The sequence below is a fragment of the Poecilia mexicana genome, unplaced genomic scaffold (genome assembly GCF_051168715.1).
Source record: "Poecilia mexicana isolate PSO_F unplaced genomic scaffold, ASM5116871v1 scaffold_16, whole genome shotgun sequence".
Lineage (NCBI taxonomy): Eukaryota > Metazoa > Chordata > Actinopteri > Cyprinodontiformes > Poeciliidae > Poecilia > Poecilia mexicana.
The window spans coordinates 27761730-27780307 of NW_028263385.1; the positions used below are offsets into that span (position 1 = coordinate 27761730).

An 18578-nucleotide genomic window follows, 5' to 3' on the forward strand; every position below is an offset into this window, starting at 1 on the left:
TTGATAGTGCACATGAAGAACACATTCTTTCCTAAAGGTAAGCTAAATATCCAGAGTCTACCACTTCCAATGCACCACGCCTAAACAAAACCAACCAATCAGAGCCAGGAGGAAGGTCTTAATGCTGTCAATCAAGTGTTCAACATGCTAATGCCTGAGAAATTACTTACCATTACAGGAAAATTGTTTATCCGTCGTCACTGGTGGTCATACCAACTGACCTCAGTATTCATGACATTCTTAGCTTGCTACAGCATAGCAGAGAGCAAAGGGGGAAAAGGGAGTCCAGTGTTGCTTTGGGCCCGCTACAATTTTGATTCGCCTGTGATGGCCATGTAAGCCTTCATTCACCAAAGATTGTATTGGTGCTGCGTTTAGGTGCTATTTGCGCTCGTCGACTCATTTACTTCGCATAGTGAAATCTAACAGAAAAAGTATTTAATTCATCCATCACTAAAAATTGAATAAAGAATTTTGGACTGGCTCAATATTTAGTTGACTGATATTCTTTTTTTTCTTGTTTGTTTTATTTAAGTGTTTATTGAAACAGAAAATCCTGAAATATGAAAGCTATATACATTTTAAGTAACAAAAAAACCCCACCTCTTTTTAGTCTAAGCAAGTCCCACCATTTTTTTTTTTGTTTTTTTGTTTTTGCTTTTTTCTTATTGAACATACAATGTAATTCGTTCTGCTCACGTGCAGCGTGACACATCTTTACCCGCTCCTAAACTTGAATCTCAACATTCCCAGTTTTATGTGAAGGCAGCATAGCTCCTCTTCCTCGGTACAGCTTCTTGCTAACTGCAGCCATTTTGATTTGAACCGCATCTCCGGAGAGAAGCAGACTGGAAAAGGTGGGAATTGTGTAACCCTAAGAAAAGCACGCGTGTTTAATTTAATGTCTACTCTCCTTTTAACCGTTTTGCGAACCGCAGACTCGCTCCTGTGTTGCCTTAGAGATAACAACCGAGTCCCCTGCGAGCTCTAAATCTTAGCTAACATTAGCCGACGTTAGCTTCCTTAGCTCTACATTCGAGGCTGTCTTGGAGATTGGCATTTCATCTGCTCGTGCGCTTTATTTTGGTCTCGCACGTCAACATGACATAAGACCCGTCGCTTCACCTCGCCTGTATCCAACACAACAGCTGAAAAAACTGTCAAATTTTTTTAGGAATCCCCGGCGTTTTTAGCTAGTGAGCCAGCGGCAACGTTGGCGCTTTTCTAGCTGTTAATGGGAGGCTGTCTTGTAACGTGTGTTAGATTGCGGATGTCGTCTTAGCCGAACCTGAATGTCACTTGTTCGGCATATTGCAGGTGTTACTGCGGAGAGGAGAGATGTGGGACCAGGGAGGACAGCCGTGGCCGCAGTGGCCTCTGAGCAGCCAGCAGCAATGGATGCAGTCCTTCCAGCACCAGCATGACCCAGGTCAGTGAAAGATTCATTCACGTTCTAAACATTTTTTTTTCCAATAAGAAAAAAGCTGCACGATTGTGTGATTATCTGTTGAAATGTTGGGATTATTTGGTATTTATTTAGGTCAAGTGGACTGGGCTGCTCTGGCGCAGGCCTGGATAGCCCAAAAGGAGTCGACAGGAACACAACCACACAACATTCAGCCTAATGGTCAAGACCTCCCCGGCCATGATTCTGGTCCACCTGCTCCGCCGGCTAACCATGGAGCCTTTCAGGGTGAACCGGGATTTGGACGGATGTGGCAACCAGGTAAACGCTGCTTTGATTTGACTGTTGGCTTCCCAGAGCGCCACTTCTCAGGTCAATTCTGCTCCAACTAAAAGATCAGAACTCTAAATGCTTGATGTCTCTGATTCAACACATACCTAGAGTGCTAGGCTAGCATTAGCTTTTTTATACTCTTTGTTTTGATATGACATTTTAAGTATTAAATTCATAGCATATTTCTAGTGAATTGTTTGGAAAATTGTTCAGGAAAGGCTGTTTTCCAAGTTTGTGAACTTAGTCCTTTTGTCGTGAATGTTGTAAAATTTAATAACTCGTATTTCAGCAGTTCTCTGTCCTGTTGCTTCTGAGAAATGCAGGGCATGTGACGGCGAGAACCAAAAGTAATTGTAAAAGGTGAAGATAACTTGGATCAGAGAAAACCCAGATTTGTAAGATCAGTGAAAAAATTTACAATATGAATATTTTATTATTAATATAATAATTAGTAATAATAATAGCAATAATAATATGAATATTAATATTAGTATATTAATCAATACATAATACACAATGTAAAAGTATTACTGTGTAATTATATGTTACGGGAAAAGATCTCCAGTGAAATGCTATTTAAACCCACAACTAGTCTAAAAACAACAAATTTGCACTTCTGTTTAATCCAAATTAAGTCAACGGCTCCATCAGGCCCCCAGGGCTTCAGGGGCCCCATAGACGCTAATATTTTAAAACAGACCACAGATACATAAATGTAACGTTTGTTTATTGAGATTATCAATCCTGTTAAATTTTATTCAATTGTTTAGGCATACATAAATTAAATGATTTTAAATTGCTCAGCATTTAAATACAAGATTTTAAGGAACTGGCAAGTTTACTTTGTAAAACTTCAAAGAACAATATTCATATTTAGATTGTTTTGTTACCATAGCAACAATCTGATATTGTGAGTTTAATCTTTGAATTTACAAATACAAATTAGTAAACTGCGATTATAACTTATTGCTTTTTAGGCTGGCCAATTAAACTACTCCCTTCTCCCATATTTCACTAAATCTAACACAGAAGCTGTTAAGAGGTGCTGATATTATTAGCAACAAAAGGGGCCCCTAAATCAAATTCTGCTCAAGGCTTCATACAGCCTTAGACCGGCCCTGCATGATGAGGTAATCTGCTGCACTACGCAGAGATGCGCAACAAACGGGAGATTTAATTCAATACTGCTAATGTGGCTTTAGTAGCTCTTCCATTTCGTGTCTGTTGAGTTTTTAATCGTCACAGAAACTATTTTGATTGGTCGAGTTTATGGGACGAGTTTCTCAGAACTCTGTGCGGCCGCGCGCATTAGACGACGCATTTGATATGGTTTGATGCATCGTGTAACTGGAAAAATAATACTAAAAATAATAATAAAATAATATAAAATCAGTGTGATGCGTGACTCCGAGGAGAGCGCGAAAGCGTCTCACTGGGCAGAACCTGCATGATGAGGTTAGCGCTGCTCGTTATCCACAAACGCTCCGGCCAACCGGGACCACAGACATAAACTTTACAGGGAAGACAGACACAGAGCCACACACTGTGTTGAGATGTAAACGCCGCATATAATTGTTCGTTCACAAAGATAAATTATTCTCACTGCTCCACAACACGCACCTCTGAATTCTCTACAACTTATTCCAGTGGTTCACATTGAGCTGTGCAACCAGAGCTAACGCGGCGGGTTTTAAACTCTTACCTAGAGTTCCCCAAAGGATCATAATTCCTCACAGTAGGTTTATGTAAATATCCATACAGGTCAGCCTGAGTCCAGTTTGAGTGAAAGGAGGCACGCGCGTTCCCGCTGAGGTAAAGCAGTGGCAGCGCGCGAGGCGCCAGCTGTGTGATTGGTCGGGTTTAAATGCATAAACTATAAACCTATCTATTATATCTATTATAAACCTATCCTTAAGGATAAATCTGCTCTGCTAGTAAAATGCTAAGAGCAAAAGAGACGCTTGCAGCCTGGCTTATAAAAAAAAAAAGATTTTTTTTTTTTTCTCGTAGAAACGTAAACAAGCAACGCTTAGCCTGGGGGTGGGGTTAGTAAAGCATGGCAGGCCGCCAGGCTTATGATACACTGGGGGAAACCCTGATATGTGTTTCAAAAAGTTACTCAAGTAAATCTGAGTAAATGTAACTAGTTACTACCTGCCTCTGCCTATAAGGTAGCTGTATAAATCGTGCTCATGAAAACAGGCAGTGATTTCAGTTTCTATTTTTTTTTTTATTGTTTATGCAAATTTCGTCCAGGTGACTCTTTAAGGGTGTGGCAGATGTACAATCACAGACGGAAGATCAGGAGTGTCCAAACTTACAACAGAAAGCATTTTCTCTATAAAATGTTTGCACATTCTTTTGTGTTCAATTTAATTAAATAGGGGAAAAAACTGCAATAAAACCAGGATTTGGATCATTATTTTTTTTTATTTTTTATGTGCTCATTTTAATAAAAAATAAATAAATAAATAAGCAGATTTTGGTCCACCAAGGTCTGCTTTTGAGTAAAAGTCACTGGATGAATATGTTCATATTTACTATGAAATGAGAGAGAATTTAAAAAGTGGATATTAAAAGACAGGTGTTTTGTGTTTTAACCTAACCTGTTTTTGATTGGAAAAAACTAAATTTTCTCCATGATAATCTTGCCTTAATTAAAATAAAAAAAGGTCTCCATCTCTGCTGGAGCGCAGTCTAGGGGCTGCAAATATTACATGTTTAGCTATTTGAACTCGTTTTAAGTGAAACCTCAATAAACCGTGAGCTCATCCAGAAATCGGTGTGAACAAATTAGTATAAAGAAAGAGATTTGCTGGAAATCGTGGAAAGCATATAATGAGTAAATGGTGACATGTTGTCTTGCAGAGTGGGGGATACATGGTCAGGGTCCTCCCCCTCCACCGCCCCCTCCACCCGAGCAGCCCTGGATCCCTCCAGGGTCCGGCCCGATGGACGTGGTGGCCCCGAGCGAGGACAGCAACAGCCAGGACAGCGTGGAGTTCAACACTGAAGCCCACCGTGGGGGTTACCCCCAGAACAGCCATGGGTATGGGGCACAGCCCGACAGCTACGCCATGGCCCCCATGGCCATGAACCAGTTTGATTATCAGGTATGCAGATGCTGCGGTAGAAACTGTTGAAGCTTGTTGGGTTTTAGTGTGAGAAGCAAGTAGCAGAGGAAGAGGCGGTCCGCAACATCTGTGCTTGACGCCAGCATCTAGCTGCGTCAGAGACTCTGTCCACATGTAATGCTTCACACTCTGCATGTTTGGAGTGTTTAATAAAATGTTAAAGTTTCCAGGCTGCAGATGTTCTGCATCATTTCGCAAATTTCAACTTATGAGGTACCCGAACTTTTTATAGAAGTTGGACATCCTGAATGTTATTAGGCAAAACGGAGACGATTTGCTGAGACAGCAAAACCTCGTGCTGGTATTTAGTGTCAAAGTGCAAACACGTCTAGTTTATGTTCCCCTAAGAACAGAGAAGGGCTGAGACCATTAATCGGATTAATTGTGATGAATTTATTGTTGAAGTAATTGTCAACTAATTTAGTAACCGATTAATTGGATTATACTAATTCAGACGTAGAATTTGTTGAAAGGAAAACACACTGAGAGCAGTGATTAGGCCAAAATTATACCAAAAAATATTTACATTTTGGAGTTAAGATAAACAAAAAATCCTTCTTTCTCTATAAATATGTTGACCTAAACCTCCTCAGGTGGCAGTTTTAGCTTCACCTGGTTCAAATTCTGTAAAATGATGTTTTTTAAAAATGCCATATTAAGCACATCTTTATATGTAATTATTAATCAGTTAATTCCAAAAATAATCAGCATAAAAGATTCATTTAAAGAATGCTATGTTGAATTCAAGCCATAAAATATTTATTTTCTTACTTAAAAAGGGAATTGAATTATTTGTATACTTGAATGAATTTCTAATATTGTATAAAAAAGGTCTTAAATGAAAAATCTATAGTGCGTGGTATTTTTTTAAGTCTGATTAATTGTCAGAATAATTGATTGATTAATCAATCACTAAGGTAATCGTTAGTTTTGCAGCTCTAGAACAGACGTCATTTGATTAACATCTTAAAATCACAAGTAGGAGTTTATAGCAGAATATTTCTGTTTGTAACTGAGCCTGAATCAAAAGCAACTTTAATTCTCTGAATATAAAGTAACAAATGACAACCAGATGTAAAGATGAAGCCCTTTGAGGGCCACCGTTGACTTTCCAGAAGGTTCCGGTAGGAAACCTGGCTGTCTAGCTAACGACTACAGTGATGGAAGAAACGATGAGCTCCATTTGCTTCGGTCCAGTTTTTAATTTCCAGCCTGTTCCGTCTCTTCTCAGCACGGTGCAGCTCCGTCCTTCCCCCCGACTCCCACGGGGTTTCACTCCCCGTACTGGCAGGGCCCCCCTCAGAGCAGGCGGGACACCCGACCGCCTGGCTTCAGGGACCGGCCCCGATCCCCCATCCAGCTCCCCGTCAAGCCTCCAGAGGCCCCAGCTCCTCTGGCTCCTCTGGCTCCTCTAGCACCTCTAGGTGAGTTTCACTATCCATTGCTTTGTTAACCTGGTGGAATTTAAATACATGTTCAATGCCTTGCTAAAGTATTCAGTCCCTCAACCTTTTCACATTGCAACCACAAATCTCTGTGTATTTTTTGAGACTTTATGTTGCAGAGTAGTACATGGTTGCGAAGAGAGCAAGTGCGTTTTAACATTTTTTACTAATGAAAAGTGCAGATTAGTGTTTTGTCCTCTTTATTCTCATATTCCTAAATAAAATCCAGCACAACCAGCTGATGGAGCTAAATACAGGACAATCAGGAAAAAAAGCAATTAAACCATGACACAAATATTAGTAGAAGAAGAAAGTGATGTATTTTCCTTTTGATTTGAATTCAACATTTCAGTGTAATTCTGTCCAATATTTATATAACCCGACCTGACCAGTCTGGTCAGACTTTTCACATATGAGTTTGTACAAAAGAACATACTGTTTTTCAGGTGTTTTTATTTTATCTGTAGATAATTCATTAATTTACAGTTTGATTTTTAAAAATATTTTTACATTCAATGGGGCATATTTTGTTACTGTTTTGCTGTAACAAATTAGTTTCTGCACTGTAGGACTATTCTTTTTTATTTATTTATTTTGCGCATGATAGAAATTCTACTCTATTTTACCTAAAGTATGCACTAAATTGCGTTGGTTTATGTCAGATTACTCCAATAAATACATGAACATGTGACAATATGAGCATCAACTCTTTGGCAAAGCATTGCAACATACCTGAATTAAATTTCTAAATGTTTCAGGTGTTTTTTAAGTTTAGTTCATGAAAAACATTGAAGTTTATTACAACTCTAAAAAGAAATATCCGTTTGAAATGATTTACAGTCATTTGTTCTGCACTAAAAAGTCAACAAGCTAAAAGAAAATCTCATGTTGTCGACAGGAATGTAATTATTCGATGATAGTTCCTGACGAATGAAGTACTTTCATTATTAATGTCGACTTTCTTCAGATGCTGTAAAGCGCCGCACGCTGCCAGCCTGGATCCGAGAGGGTCTGGAGAAGATGGATAGGGAGAAGCAGAAGAAGCTGGAGCGAGAGCGGATGGAGAAGGAGCGCGCTGAAATGAAAAAGGACGACAGGAAAGAACACGAAGTCAGCATGGAAGGGGATGGGCCCCGTTTGCCCCGCAAGAGCAAATTTGTAAGAATTTTTTTGGATCTTGATCCTGGACATTTTGCGCGTTATTTTCTTTTTGTTATCAAGTAGTATCGACTCCCAATTCCTGCTAACCTTTGAAATCAGGACAGCGACGACGAGGGCAATGACGAGCACGAGACCGAAGAGAAGATAATCGTGAAGCGAGAATTTGCCGCCCGCAGCCCGTCTCCGCCGGCAGAGGACAGCGAACCAGAACTAACCGACGAGTTGAAGGAGGAGCTGCTGGTCGGTTCCTCCATCACAACATCCCCACATCACAAACAACCAGCTGCAGCCATGTTAAACATGAACCTGTTTGTTTACATCCCTCCTACAGATGGGCATCACTAAAACTCTCCTGACTGAGATCCTCCTCACAGTCACCAACGAGGAGATCATGCACGTTGCCAGGGATACTCACAGAAAAGCCACTCGAGGTCTGCTTGCCCCTTTCCCTCTCCATATCATCACCAGTTGCTTTTTGTCAACAAATCTGCAGATAAATGATGTGCATAATAATGTTTATAATCTAGTCACATGTAAGAAAGTTGATTGAGTTGATTGAGCATCATATGGAGTTTATCTGATATGCTTCTTTTTTTTTTTAACCATTCTCTGCTAATGCACCAGACGGAGAGAGAGTATGCCTCTGATAAATGATGTCAAGAAAAATCTAAAGCTAAATGGGAAAAAAAGTGTGTAGTCACTGAATTCACCTCTAGGGGGAGCAAGTGACATGGTTTATTGAAGTTACTGCATTAGTACAGATTGGTTTCTTTCCCTGTTTGACTGGAAGTTTGTTGTTAACACTCTCTTTTTTTCTCTATTTTTCTTTCTTTCTTTCTTTCTTTTTGTATATATTTTCATTTTTGCTTTAATCTCTTGTTACCAACGGCAGCTCTTGTGACTAGTGCTAAATCTGTGGCCCCTTCTCTAGCAACTCTCTTCCGTTAAGAGACAATGGCAGTTTGTGTTTTAACATGTTGTTCCTGTTGTTGATGTGAATCAAAGCTCCTGCAAAACAGCTGGCACAGTCAAGTGCACTGGCTTCTCTGACCGGTCTCAGTGAGTATCCCTTTTTCTGTCGCTGGGGAGGGGGGACGGGAACTGCATAGAAATCATGGTTTGGAGTTAAATTGGGCAAAACAATAAGAATTTTAAGACATGACGGCAAAATATATTAGTTTTTTAAGATTGTTCAGCACATGTTTTCTGTTTAGTTTCACAAAAGCATGCTTTCTTTTTCTTAGATTTATCAGTGAAGACTGCAGATTTACATAGGATTAAGTGCCTTTCGTGGGGGTTCCTGTGTTTGAGTCGGTTTTGTTATTTGGAACCCAATTGTGTGAGAATGCATCTTGTTTTCCTTCCAATGATTGAACGGTCTGGGGGGGCTCTGTTGTGGCAGGCGGGATTGGTGACTACGGCTCCGATGAAAGCGAGGACGACGCTCGCAGCGCTCGAGGGTCTGACTCTTCGGAGACAGACGAGGAAGAACTGCACCACCGCATCCGAGCGAAGCAGGACGCCTTCCGCCGTAAAGAGCAGGAATTGCAGGAAAAACTGGCACAAGAAGCTCTGATTGCACGTGGTGAGTCTCAGTTTAGGTTTTTTTGGGGTTTTTTTTAAGCACTTAAAAGTAATTGAGGTTTTTTTCCTGTTGTCTCACATCAAAGCAAGGAGAAAAAGTTTCCAAAGTATAAAATTATATACGTACAAGTACAATAAAATAATTTTTATGACTGTCTAACCTCTTATTTCTTAGATATAAACTACATTTACAATGTGATCCCATAAATGACATGATAAAAGAACAATGCTACTTTAGACATTTTACGACTGTAGATGTAATTTGAAACATTTTATAAAAAATACAGTTACAGTCTGAAAGTGTGGAATTTCATTTTGGTGTTTTCCATGCCTGGAAACGTATGAAAAGATATTTGTAATTTCTTCTCTTTGACTAAATATGATTCTTCCTTACTTTGTGTCCTTACTTTTTTTTTCCTTTTATATAACTCTCCTTCCTCCTCTGTATATTTTTTCTTTCATTGCTTCTTTCATTTTCTTACTTTCCTTATGTCCTTTATCTTAATTTAATATTGAAAGAAGCGTTTACATGAAAAGAAATTAAAGCTTTAACAGGAAACATTTATAAAAATGTGATTTTTACATATTTGTTAAAACTGTAATTATGTCATGACAATAGAATGACACATAATCTGTGAAAAAAATGTAGCTACTCTGTCTTCTGCCATTGCTTCCTGTGTTAACTACAGATTCTGACTAAATTGCAGAAACCTGTTTCTGCAATTTAGTCAGAAACAACCAATCAGAGCCAGGAGGAGGATCTTGGCGCCGTCAGTCAAGCTCTTTTGATATTTTTAAGAAATATGTAAAAAAACATATTTTTATAAAAGCTACCTACTGTATCTTTAATGAAAAAACTTAAATTATACAAAGTGAGACCCAGTTACTACAACTTTATATAAAACTAAGGTTCTTCTTACATTTGTTTTTAATCTTTCTTTGTGTGTTTTCCAGAAGAGATGGCGAAGGAGAGATTGAGCAGAGAAAAGGGGGAATATAATGAGGGTCAGTTAGAAAATGCACACAAACAGGAAGTAAATGAGAAGGAGCTAGAGTCTGTGGTAGACAGGCGTGGGTCCCGTAGTGATGAGGCCAAGCACTCGGGCCGAGGGAAGGAACAATCAAGGCGAGGTGGCAGCGACTCCCCGGCCAACGGTCACAGCAGCAGCTCCCGCTCCACCTCCAGCCGCAGCAGCTCCCGCTCCTCCTCCACGTCCTCGTCTTCCTCTGCATCTTCCCGTAGCTCTTCTCGGTCTTTGTCCCCACAAAGGAAGAGGCGGCGTAGTCGCTCTTCATCCCGCAAAGCCCGGCGGCGCAGTCGCAGCCACAGCTCCCACAGGCACCGCAGCGAGAAGGTCAGGGACAGGAGGAGGAGCAGCGCAGAGCGGTCAGGTCGCCACAAGAGGGAGCGCAGCGCTTCCAGAGAGCACAGGAGCCGCAGGAGTAGGTCCCGGTCCAGGGAACGAGACAGGGACAGAGGCAGGGGTAGGGGCAGAGACAGCCGCAGTCGCAGCAGAGACAGAGCTAGAGACAAGGACAGGAAGAGGAGCCGGGAGCGCAGGGACAGCAGTCACAGTCGGAGCAGCAAACACAAACAAAAGGCCTCCAGCAGGGACAGGGAGAGGAGGAGAGACAGAAGTCGAAGCCATGAAAAAGATAAGAAAAAGAAAGATAAAGACAGAGAAAAAGATTCAGACAAAAAGAAAGAGAAACCTAGATCTAAAGACAAGGAGAAGGAAAAAGGAATCTCCGTTACAGAGGAGAACGACAAGACAAAGAAAAGGAAAGAGAGCGACTCGTTGACGGACTCCCAGAGCGACAAGCGCTCTCGGCAAGATAGCAAATCATCTAAGAAGGGCTCCAGCAAAGCTAGCAAGAAGCGCTCAGACTCCGACTCAAGTAGATCCCCGACCCCTGAAGTTAGCAAGGAAAAGAAATCTAAGAAATCCAAACGTAGCCGGTCAAGGTCGGTGGAAAAATCTCACAAGTCTGGTAAGAAGGCAAGCCGCAAACACAAGTCTAAGTCACGATCAAGGTAGTATTCGTTTTTTATTCCCTCTACATACTCTGTTTGTTGTCTCACTTGAATTTGTATTTTCAGAGAAATGTTGACTGTCGTTGCCGCAAAGTGCTCAACTGTGTAAAATCAAGTGTTATGCAATACAGGGCTTATGACGGTTTTCTATGCCATATGTTCAGTACACCTTGGGTCATTTTTGCCTTTGAGGATCTTCGTAGTACAATGTAAAACTGTTGCTTTGCACTGTCTTCATGGTAGTTTCCTATGTAGAGACCTATAGGACATTAGTCTCTTTGCTATGATGGCTGGGAAGCAGAATTTGTCTTTGCATGTTGTAGCGTATGCTTTGAGCGCTAAATATATCATTAATGTCGCTCCATCCGCTTCTCTTCCAGGTCCGCATCCCCATCCCATCGAAGCAAACGCTGAGGAGCACAGTTGACATCTGGATCTGTGCTTTCACCCGCTTAAAATTCCATGAGTTGAGCAGGCTTGTCTCATTATAGAGGCAGTTGTGTAGGTGAACACCCCCCTCATACATTTATTTTATTGTAAATATGCTGTAATTTTTAAAGTGTGACTGACGAACAATACATTTTGAATGCTAGATTTCATTATGCAGAGTTTAATCACACTAAAATCTGAAGTTGTACCGTTTTAAAACATAATATGAACATTTCCTTCCCTTCTCACGTTGTTGTACGATGTCCAATAAAGCCGTTTTCTTCCTTGTTTTGTCTCATGTGATTTTAAATTCTGCTATCGTCATTGCTTTAACAAATCAGAAGATGATTTATTAGAAATGTGATTAGGTAGTGGCCTTCGTCCATGTAGATTTAGCTTTAGCAGGTGAGGAAAAACAAGCCACTTGCCTGGTCTTACAAAGCCAGTTTGGATTGTGAGAAGTTAGTCCTGTTTTGAGATTTAAATGAAAAGAAGCTCTTAAGTTTATGTGCAGATCCTTTATAATTGGAAAAGGTGTACTCAAAATAACTGCAGAGTTCAGTCAAAGAGTTCGGAAGAACGGTGTAGCTTGGATTTAAAAAGTTGGGTTAGAGAATCGAAATGAGAACCTAAATATGCTAGGTTGTCATCTAAAATCTCACACGTTTCAAATGAAAGTCAAGACCAGAGAAACGTACAACAGTTTCAGTTGGATTGATAAAAAGTCACTGAAATGGTGAAGGCTCATCCAGCAATCAGCAATTAGAAGATGCCAATATGAAGCCAAACTGACATTTACAAAAGATTCAAATTTGTTTAAGATGAAATCAACTGGGAAGAGAAACAACACTTGAGGACCAAGGGTCCAGGGATTACTCATCAGTTGATCCCCATAACTGTCAGAGAGGGGGGTGAAGGAGAGATGGCAGCTGTTATAATACGGGAAATTTATGGGAATATACTAATAAGGGAGAGCAGAGGGAAGGGGGTTACATATGATGTGTTTCAAAAAGATATTAAAAAAAATTGTTAAATTGTAACACCAAAAGAAAAATATGACCATATTGCATTATAATGTGAAGTGTGTTAGAACAAAATCAGTTACAAGTTTTTGTCATGTTTGTACAACACTGCATTACTGTATTGTGCATTTCAGTTATAAAGAAAAAATACATGGACGTTTGTCAACTGGCGTTAATAAATGGCAGTTCACAATAGTAAAGGTGTCCACTCTTTGAGAGCAAAAAGTACCTAACAATAAAACTTATTCAGAATGGAAAACGTTAAGAAAATATGTAAAATTGGGAAATATACCAAACTGGGTGACTATCACATCCAGGTGATGGAGAGACGTGTTGACACCCACAGCTCCAACCAGACAGCCAAAGAAGAAAAAAAGCATTCAAAGAAAATTTAAAGAAAAATGCTAGAAAAGGTGAAGGAAGGAAGATTGTTTAAAAATTCAAAAGAGGGTTGGAAATATTTTTATGTTATATTAATTCACACTCCTTGCAAGTTGGTGGCGGTAATGCACCGTGTTGTAGTTCCCCTACCGCGAGGCCATTAAAACCGAGTAGAAGAAGAAGAAACAAACAAGAAGGGTTACACAGCTGACGACTGTAGGGAGATGTACTCCAACAAGCTTGGCCGTCTCATGTTCGGGTTGAAGGGCCTTAAAGTGACCTCCGCCTGCGGTGCCTTCGAGAGAGCGGCGGCTAGGAGCGGATTCAGCTGGGCTGCGGTGTGTAAGCAGCGGACACTGTGGCAGCAGAGGAGCGCCTGTGCAAGGATGCACCAGACCGGGTACTTAACAGAAAACCGAGGGTGGGGGTGGTTTGATCATAGACATTAATACGTATTGATGTCTATGGGTTTGATAGCCACTTGAGCCTCTCGTGTACGGTGTCCGTGTGAAAAACAAGGTCTTCCAGTGAGCTTTCCGACGATTTTTGGTTATCCTAACGTGGACCAGCAAAAAGCCGAAACTGATGGTATATATAGCAATTTAATTACATATACCACCAGTTGTCATAATCAACAACAGTTGATTGTGACTGTTGCTAGACAATATTTTCCACTGGATTATATTAACACTACCAGTGTGCACACCGCTTTTTGCCCGACGAGTCCTCCATATGGGTACCAAACTCAGACCCCTTTCACTACTCTGTTTTAGTTGTCATAAACATACTAATGCATTTGCAAATTATTTAAAAATTTCAATGAAAAATCTACTTAAAATGATCCCAAATACCATAGAATTTTATAGAAACAATTCATTTTTGATTATCTTGATTACAAATAGGCTGAGTGAGGAAATATCAGATAAATTTGCCTCCTCCCCCTAATGGGATGGGTGCATTAACCTCATTACTAGCTAAATTTATATGTTGATAAAAATACATATATTTTTAGACATATTATGTTCCATTTAACCAAATTCAGTTTAATTACATGGTGCCTATTCGCAAACCAGTTAAAAATTCAGTTCAGTCAAATCATACATGTACTCCAACTGATTCCAGTTACCAAACAATTCAGTCAAGTTCAGTTTATTATTCAACTTAGTTTAAAAAAAGCCTTATATATAAGGAAACCCAGCAGATTGTTCCTGTAAAATAAATAAATCTGTTCTATATACAGATCAATGCGACACTGAGAAGTAGCAGCATTAAATTCACGCTGGTGTAAAATGAGACTCAAAAGCTACATTTAATATCTTTTTGTTTGACATGATAATGACCACTGAACCATGTGCAGCGTTAGGTCAGCCGTCCACACCACTGTGGACCACGGTGAGGTGAAGAGGTTCCAGCTGCTGGCCAACAAGTGGTGGGATGAAGAGGGAGAGTTTGCTGCCCTTCATGCCATGAACGACCTCAGGGTGCCTTTTGTACGGTGAGAGTTTGTCAGTCTTTTGGTTTGGTTAGTTGTTTGTTTTTTGCAGACTTTAAAAAATATATATGTAGTAGATCAACATAATTGTGGAATGAAAAGAAAAATGCGTGATGTACATTTGTATTCAGCCCCTCTGAACCAGTACCGCATGGAACGGAATGAGATAAGTGTAGTGAACTCAGACTTGCTTTGTTCAAGTTCTTAAGATGTATTTGAAATACAACTAAAAAGTGTTTTGAATCTTGGGTTTCCTGCTTCTTACAGTGTGTCCGTTGATCCTTAAAAAGTCTTACATTTATGTATCTAACATGAAGGCCTTAAAATGTCTTAAATTCATTTTTAAAAAGGAAGTTGGCATTAAATATGTTAGTCAGAGGTCTTACATTTTGGCATGGCAGGACTATTTAATCTTGTACTTCTCTGTCAGGCAGAAGCTTGAGATATCTTTATTGCGTTCTGTAACTCGAAGCGGTTCAGGCTACCATTAACTAGCTGCTAAAATATCTTTGCTAGTTAGATAGTTTTTTTTACATCCGTCATTGGCAAGTGCAAATTTATTGCTAGTTGGGCGGACGACATTTGTTTTCTCTACTTTTGTTCTGCTTGATTGAAATACATCATCATCCCACAGCTATTCCCTCGATTTAGTTTTTTCCGTCTTGTATTCAATTCAAAGTGGCATTAAAAAAAGATCCTAAAAAGTCTTAAATTGGACTTATTAGACACCATGAGCTAATTTTTATCCAGATTGAAAGAAAACTTTTCTGTTCTTCAGCAAATTTAAATGTGAGACTTTTGACGGTTCCGCCATCTTTTCAGGGATAATCTGTTGAATGCGCAGAGAGAACGTCACCCCGGACAACCGCTGGCAGGACTGAGAATCCTGGATGTGGGCTGTGGCGGAGGCCTGCTCTCAGAGGTGAAGATCTTTTTTTTTGTCTCCCCTCTCTGTTTGGGGGAGCAACACAGTGAGCACAGAGACATCGAGATACATCCTGCTCTGTAGTATCTGTCTACTTGCTGTTTTATTTATTTACTTTTTTCTCTGTCGCATTGAAGCTTTTCATTCACGTTTCAGTGGCAGCCGACTCCAATCCGCATGTGAAAACACGCTCTCCGGTGTCGTTCCGGTTCTGCTCTCTTGTGGTCTAACTGGTCGTGGTGTGGTGGACTGGACAGCTAGTCGTCCACAGTTGCTTTTTCTGTTTGTTATTGTTGATAGGTGGACAGCCGTGTTCTGAACGGAGGACATAACCAGCTCGGTTGTGTGATCTGGGATGACAAAATCAGGCCTCCGTAGGGCACATCCTGTCATATCTATGGAGACTCGCACGCACGCCCATATAAGGTCATGTTAGGATCACAGATGTTTACTGTGTGTCGGGTTGTGTTGCCCATCAGAGTGGATCAGACATGGGGGTGTATGAATGAATGAATGAAGCCTCCTGGGCAAATATTTGCATCTCTCCACAAGAGGGCAATGTAGTCAACACCTAACATAGCTAGATTGTCTAAATAGAGAGCTGAATTCATGGTTCCACTTTTTTCTCGACAGAATATTTTATCAAAAGTTCAGAAAATATGAGATGTCTTTTTTTTTGTTTGTTTGTTTTTTTTCTATCAGCAGTGGTTATTGATTTGGAACTCTCCTGAATGCTGTTATTTTTCTTCAGTCTCCTTTCTTATTGTTAAATCATGACTACTGACCTTAACTGAGATTTATGAGACAATTGTAAATATTATCACTCCCAGAGTGCTATAATGCAGAGATTTAGCACTCTAGCTAAATCTCAGGGGTGTGGCTTATTTACTTAATATAAGTGAGTCAGAGTACGTAAAACCTACAAACACAGATTGAGTGGAAGCAGCTTAATACTTTTCAGATTTTGTGGTGTTTTGTCACTAAAAAAATGCTAATATTGCTTGACAGGGCAGCAGTTATTATACGAACTCTGTTGTTTCTTAGGAATCAAAAGACTAAATCTTTGGATCAATATTAACACAGGGCCAAATTCTGGTAATAATGAATGGTTTTCTTCAATAAAATCAACAGTTTGAAACTGCGAACTGATGTTTTGTTGCTTATTTTCTTTCCCCCCTTCTCCTCCACAGCCACTGGGTCGCCTGGGAGCCACTGTATTGGGTATAGATCCAGTAGAAGACAGCGTCCGCATCGCCCAGCTGCACGCGGCTCACGACCCGGACCTCCGCGACCGGGTGTCCTACCAGGCCTGCACCCTGGAGGAGCTCTCCGGCGAAGGGGAGCCGCAGCAGCAGCCGGAGCAGGGGGTGACCCAGTTCGACGCCGTCGTGGCGTCTGAAGTGGTGGAGCATCTGGCCGACTTGGACACTTTTGCCATCTGCTGCAGTCACGTTCTGAAGGTGCGTCGTCTTTATGTTTGTCATTTCACTTCCCTAGCTGTTTACATCGCTATAGTGATACACATTCACCTGAGGGCCCAGGTGAATGTGGTTGACTTCTTATCTCAGGTAGAGCTGCAGCTAGCAATTATTTTAGTAATTGATTATTCCACCGATTATTTTGATGATTAATTGAATCTTAAAAATTTGCCACGTTCTTCAAATTTTTCATTGAAGCTTATTTTCTACAATATTAGAAATGCAATAAAAATACAATAAATAATTTCATTCCTTTTTAAAAAAATAAAATAATCATTTTATTGCTTACAATACAAGAAAATAGAATTCCTTTAGTGTACGCTTGTTTGTAGCAAAGGAAAAGTCTATACACTAGTTAACGATTAATCAGTTACTAAATTAGTTGATTATGATTTCAGAAGACGATTAATCAGATTACTCATTTCAGTCCTAATCTCAGTTTCTTAATCTCTTTGTTCATCTGATACAAATTTTAGCTAGATTATCCTTATGAACCATAAAATAAGATTTAAAAAAAATGTCTGTGTATGTATTATAAATAATGTAGGTATTTACATTAACTTTGAAATGTCAAAAAACACCTGGCAGCATTTTCCAAATCAAACATTTGCTATACTATAGTCGTCTTTCCTGTTACCTGCTTCACTTTCTCTGGCGGAATGAATCAAAGATGTCTCAACGGGTGACAGAAAATACAGTAGCTTATTACATCTGTATGTTTTTGATGCATTACGATCCAGAAATGTCAAAAATTTTCTGATATAAGCCTGTGAGGTCCTCTGTCTGTGCAGCCAGGAGGCTCACTCTTCATCACCACTCTAAATAAAACCAACCTGTCGTATGCGCTGGCCATCGTCGTTGCCGAGCAGCTGCTGCACATCGTTCCCAGAGGGACACACGACTGGGAGAAGTTCATCAGCCCCGTGGAGCTGGAGCGCCTCCTGGAGTCCAGTGAGTCTCAAATATCCATAAGAGGGAAAAGTACCAACTAAGATCCCATACAGATATTAACTACTTGTCTGCATTTTACCCAAATATTTTATTCCAATTATTTTGTATGATAAAGGTTTGTCTCTTTTGCCTTCCTCTTCCTTCTCAGATGGTTTCTTAGTGCAGTCTGTCCAAGGCATGCTGTACAACCCGATCTCTGGAGCCTGGAGCTGGACAAACAACACTGAAATCAACTATGCCCTCCATGCTGTCAAGCAGGACGATGAAGCTCAGGATGGCAGCAGTCCCTCTGGGGGCCACAATGAAGCTACAAACAGCTGAACCACTTTGTTTTAAAAAAAAAAAAGAAAACAGGGATTGAGGTGTGTAGCTGGGCCCTTGGTGTCCCTCAGGTCAGCTGTGAAACACCAATTAGAGACTTGAGATTATTCGAGGATTAAAGACAGACTTGGTATAGAATGACCTGTGCCATTCTATACCAAGTCTGTCTTGGTATAGACAGACTTGGTATAGTCTGTCTATAGACAGGTATAGAATGACCTGTGTCATTCTATACCATTATGTCATCATTCTATATCTCATTATGTCGTCATTAAGACATAAGATTCAATCTGTTAATGTGGTCGATATATGGAAAGAAGCTTGGTTTGGAGTAATTCTAAGACTCCTCTGTGTCAGAGCATATTGTTATTTTCATCAAATGCCATTCTGCATCAGTGAATATTTATCAAATGCATATTCCTCTATTAAAATATACCTTTTCACTGTTATACATCTTGTAATTCAGATTTTTTTGTCTGTCT

General features: G+C 40.1%; 2 protein-coding genes across 3 annotated transcripts; both read left to right on the forward strand.

Moving 5' to 3' along the window:
- The first annotated feature begins 626 nt into the window (after window positions 1-626).
- pnisr (PNN-interacting serine/arginine-rich protein) lies at window positions 627-11814 on the forward strand. 2 transcript variants are annotated; one of them, XM_088013637.1, is made up of 12 exons: window positions 627-857; window positions 1318-1429; window positions 1541-1726; window positions 4607-4851; window positions 6104-6296; window positions 7285-7475; window positions 7578-7718; window positions 7810-7909; window positions 8484-8537; window positions 8881-9063; window positions 10020-11097; window positions 11478-11814. In XM_088013637.1, exons 2-12 carry the CDS (start codon window positions 1339-1341, stop codon window positions 11509-11511), a joined length of 2496 nt encoding a protein of 831 aa, XP_087869763.1. In that variant the 5' UTR covers window positions 627-857; window positions 1318-1338; the 3' UTR covers window positions 11512-11814. The 2 variants fall into 2 exon arrangements, with proteins under 2 accessions (XP_087869763.1, XP_014836559.1); XM_014981073.2 differs by having other exon boundaries at window positions 635-857; window positions 10017-11097.
- A 123-nt stretch (window positions 11815-11937) lies between these two features.
- coq3 (coenzyme Q3 methyltransferase) lies at window positions 11938-18545 on the forward strand. Its single transcript, XM_014981080.2, has 6 exons — window positions 11938-13329; window positions 14287-14424; window positions 15244-15343; window positions 16537-16806; window positions 17616-17775; window positions 17924-18545. The coding sequence occupies exons 1-6, from the start codon at window positions 13154-13156 to the stop codon at window positions 18094-18096; spliced, it is 1017 nt and encodes a 338-aa protein (XP_014836566.1). The 5' UTR covers window positions 11938-13153; the 3' UTR covers window positions 18097-18545.
- The last annotated feature ends 33 nt before the right edge of the window (window positions 18546-18578 follow it).

Excerpts from the sequence above, each read along its gene's own strand:
- coq3 (XM_014981080.2), top strand. The coding sequence starts at position 13,154 with ATGTACTCCAACAAGCTTGGCCGTCTCATGTTCGGGTTGAAGGGCCTT. Across the intron at positions 13,330-14,286 it reads GCAAGGATGCACCAGACCGG|CGTTAGGTCAGCCGTCCACA; the intron begins GTACTTAACAGA and ends AACCATGTGCAG. Across the intron at positions 17,776-17,923 it reads GGAGCGCCTCCTGGAGTCCA|ATGGTTTCTTAGTGCAGTCT; the intron begins GTGAGTCTCAAA and ends CTTCCTTCTCAG.
- pnisr (XM_014981073.2), top strand. The coding sequence starts at position 1,339 with ATGTGGGACCAGGGAGGACAGCCGTGGCCGCAGTGGCCTCTGAGCAGC. Across the intron at positions 1,430-1,540 it reads CCAGCACCAGCATGACCCAG|GTCAAGTGGACTGGGCTGCT; the intron begins GTCAGTGAAAGA and ends GTATTTATTTAG. Across the intron at positions 1,727-4,606 it reads TGGACGGATGTGGCAACCAG|AGTGGGGGATACATGGTCAG; the intron begins GTAAACGCTGCT and ends GTTGTCTTGCAG.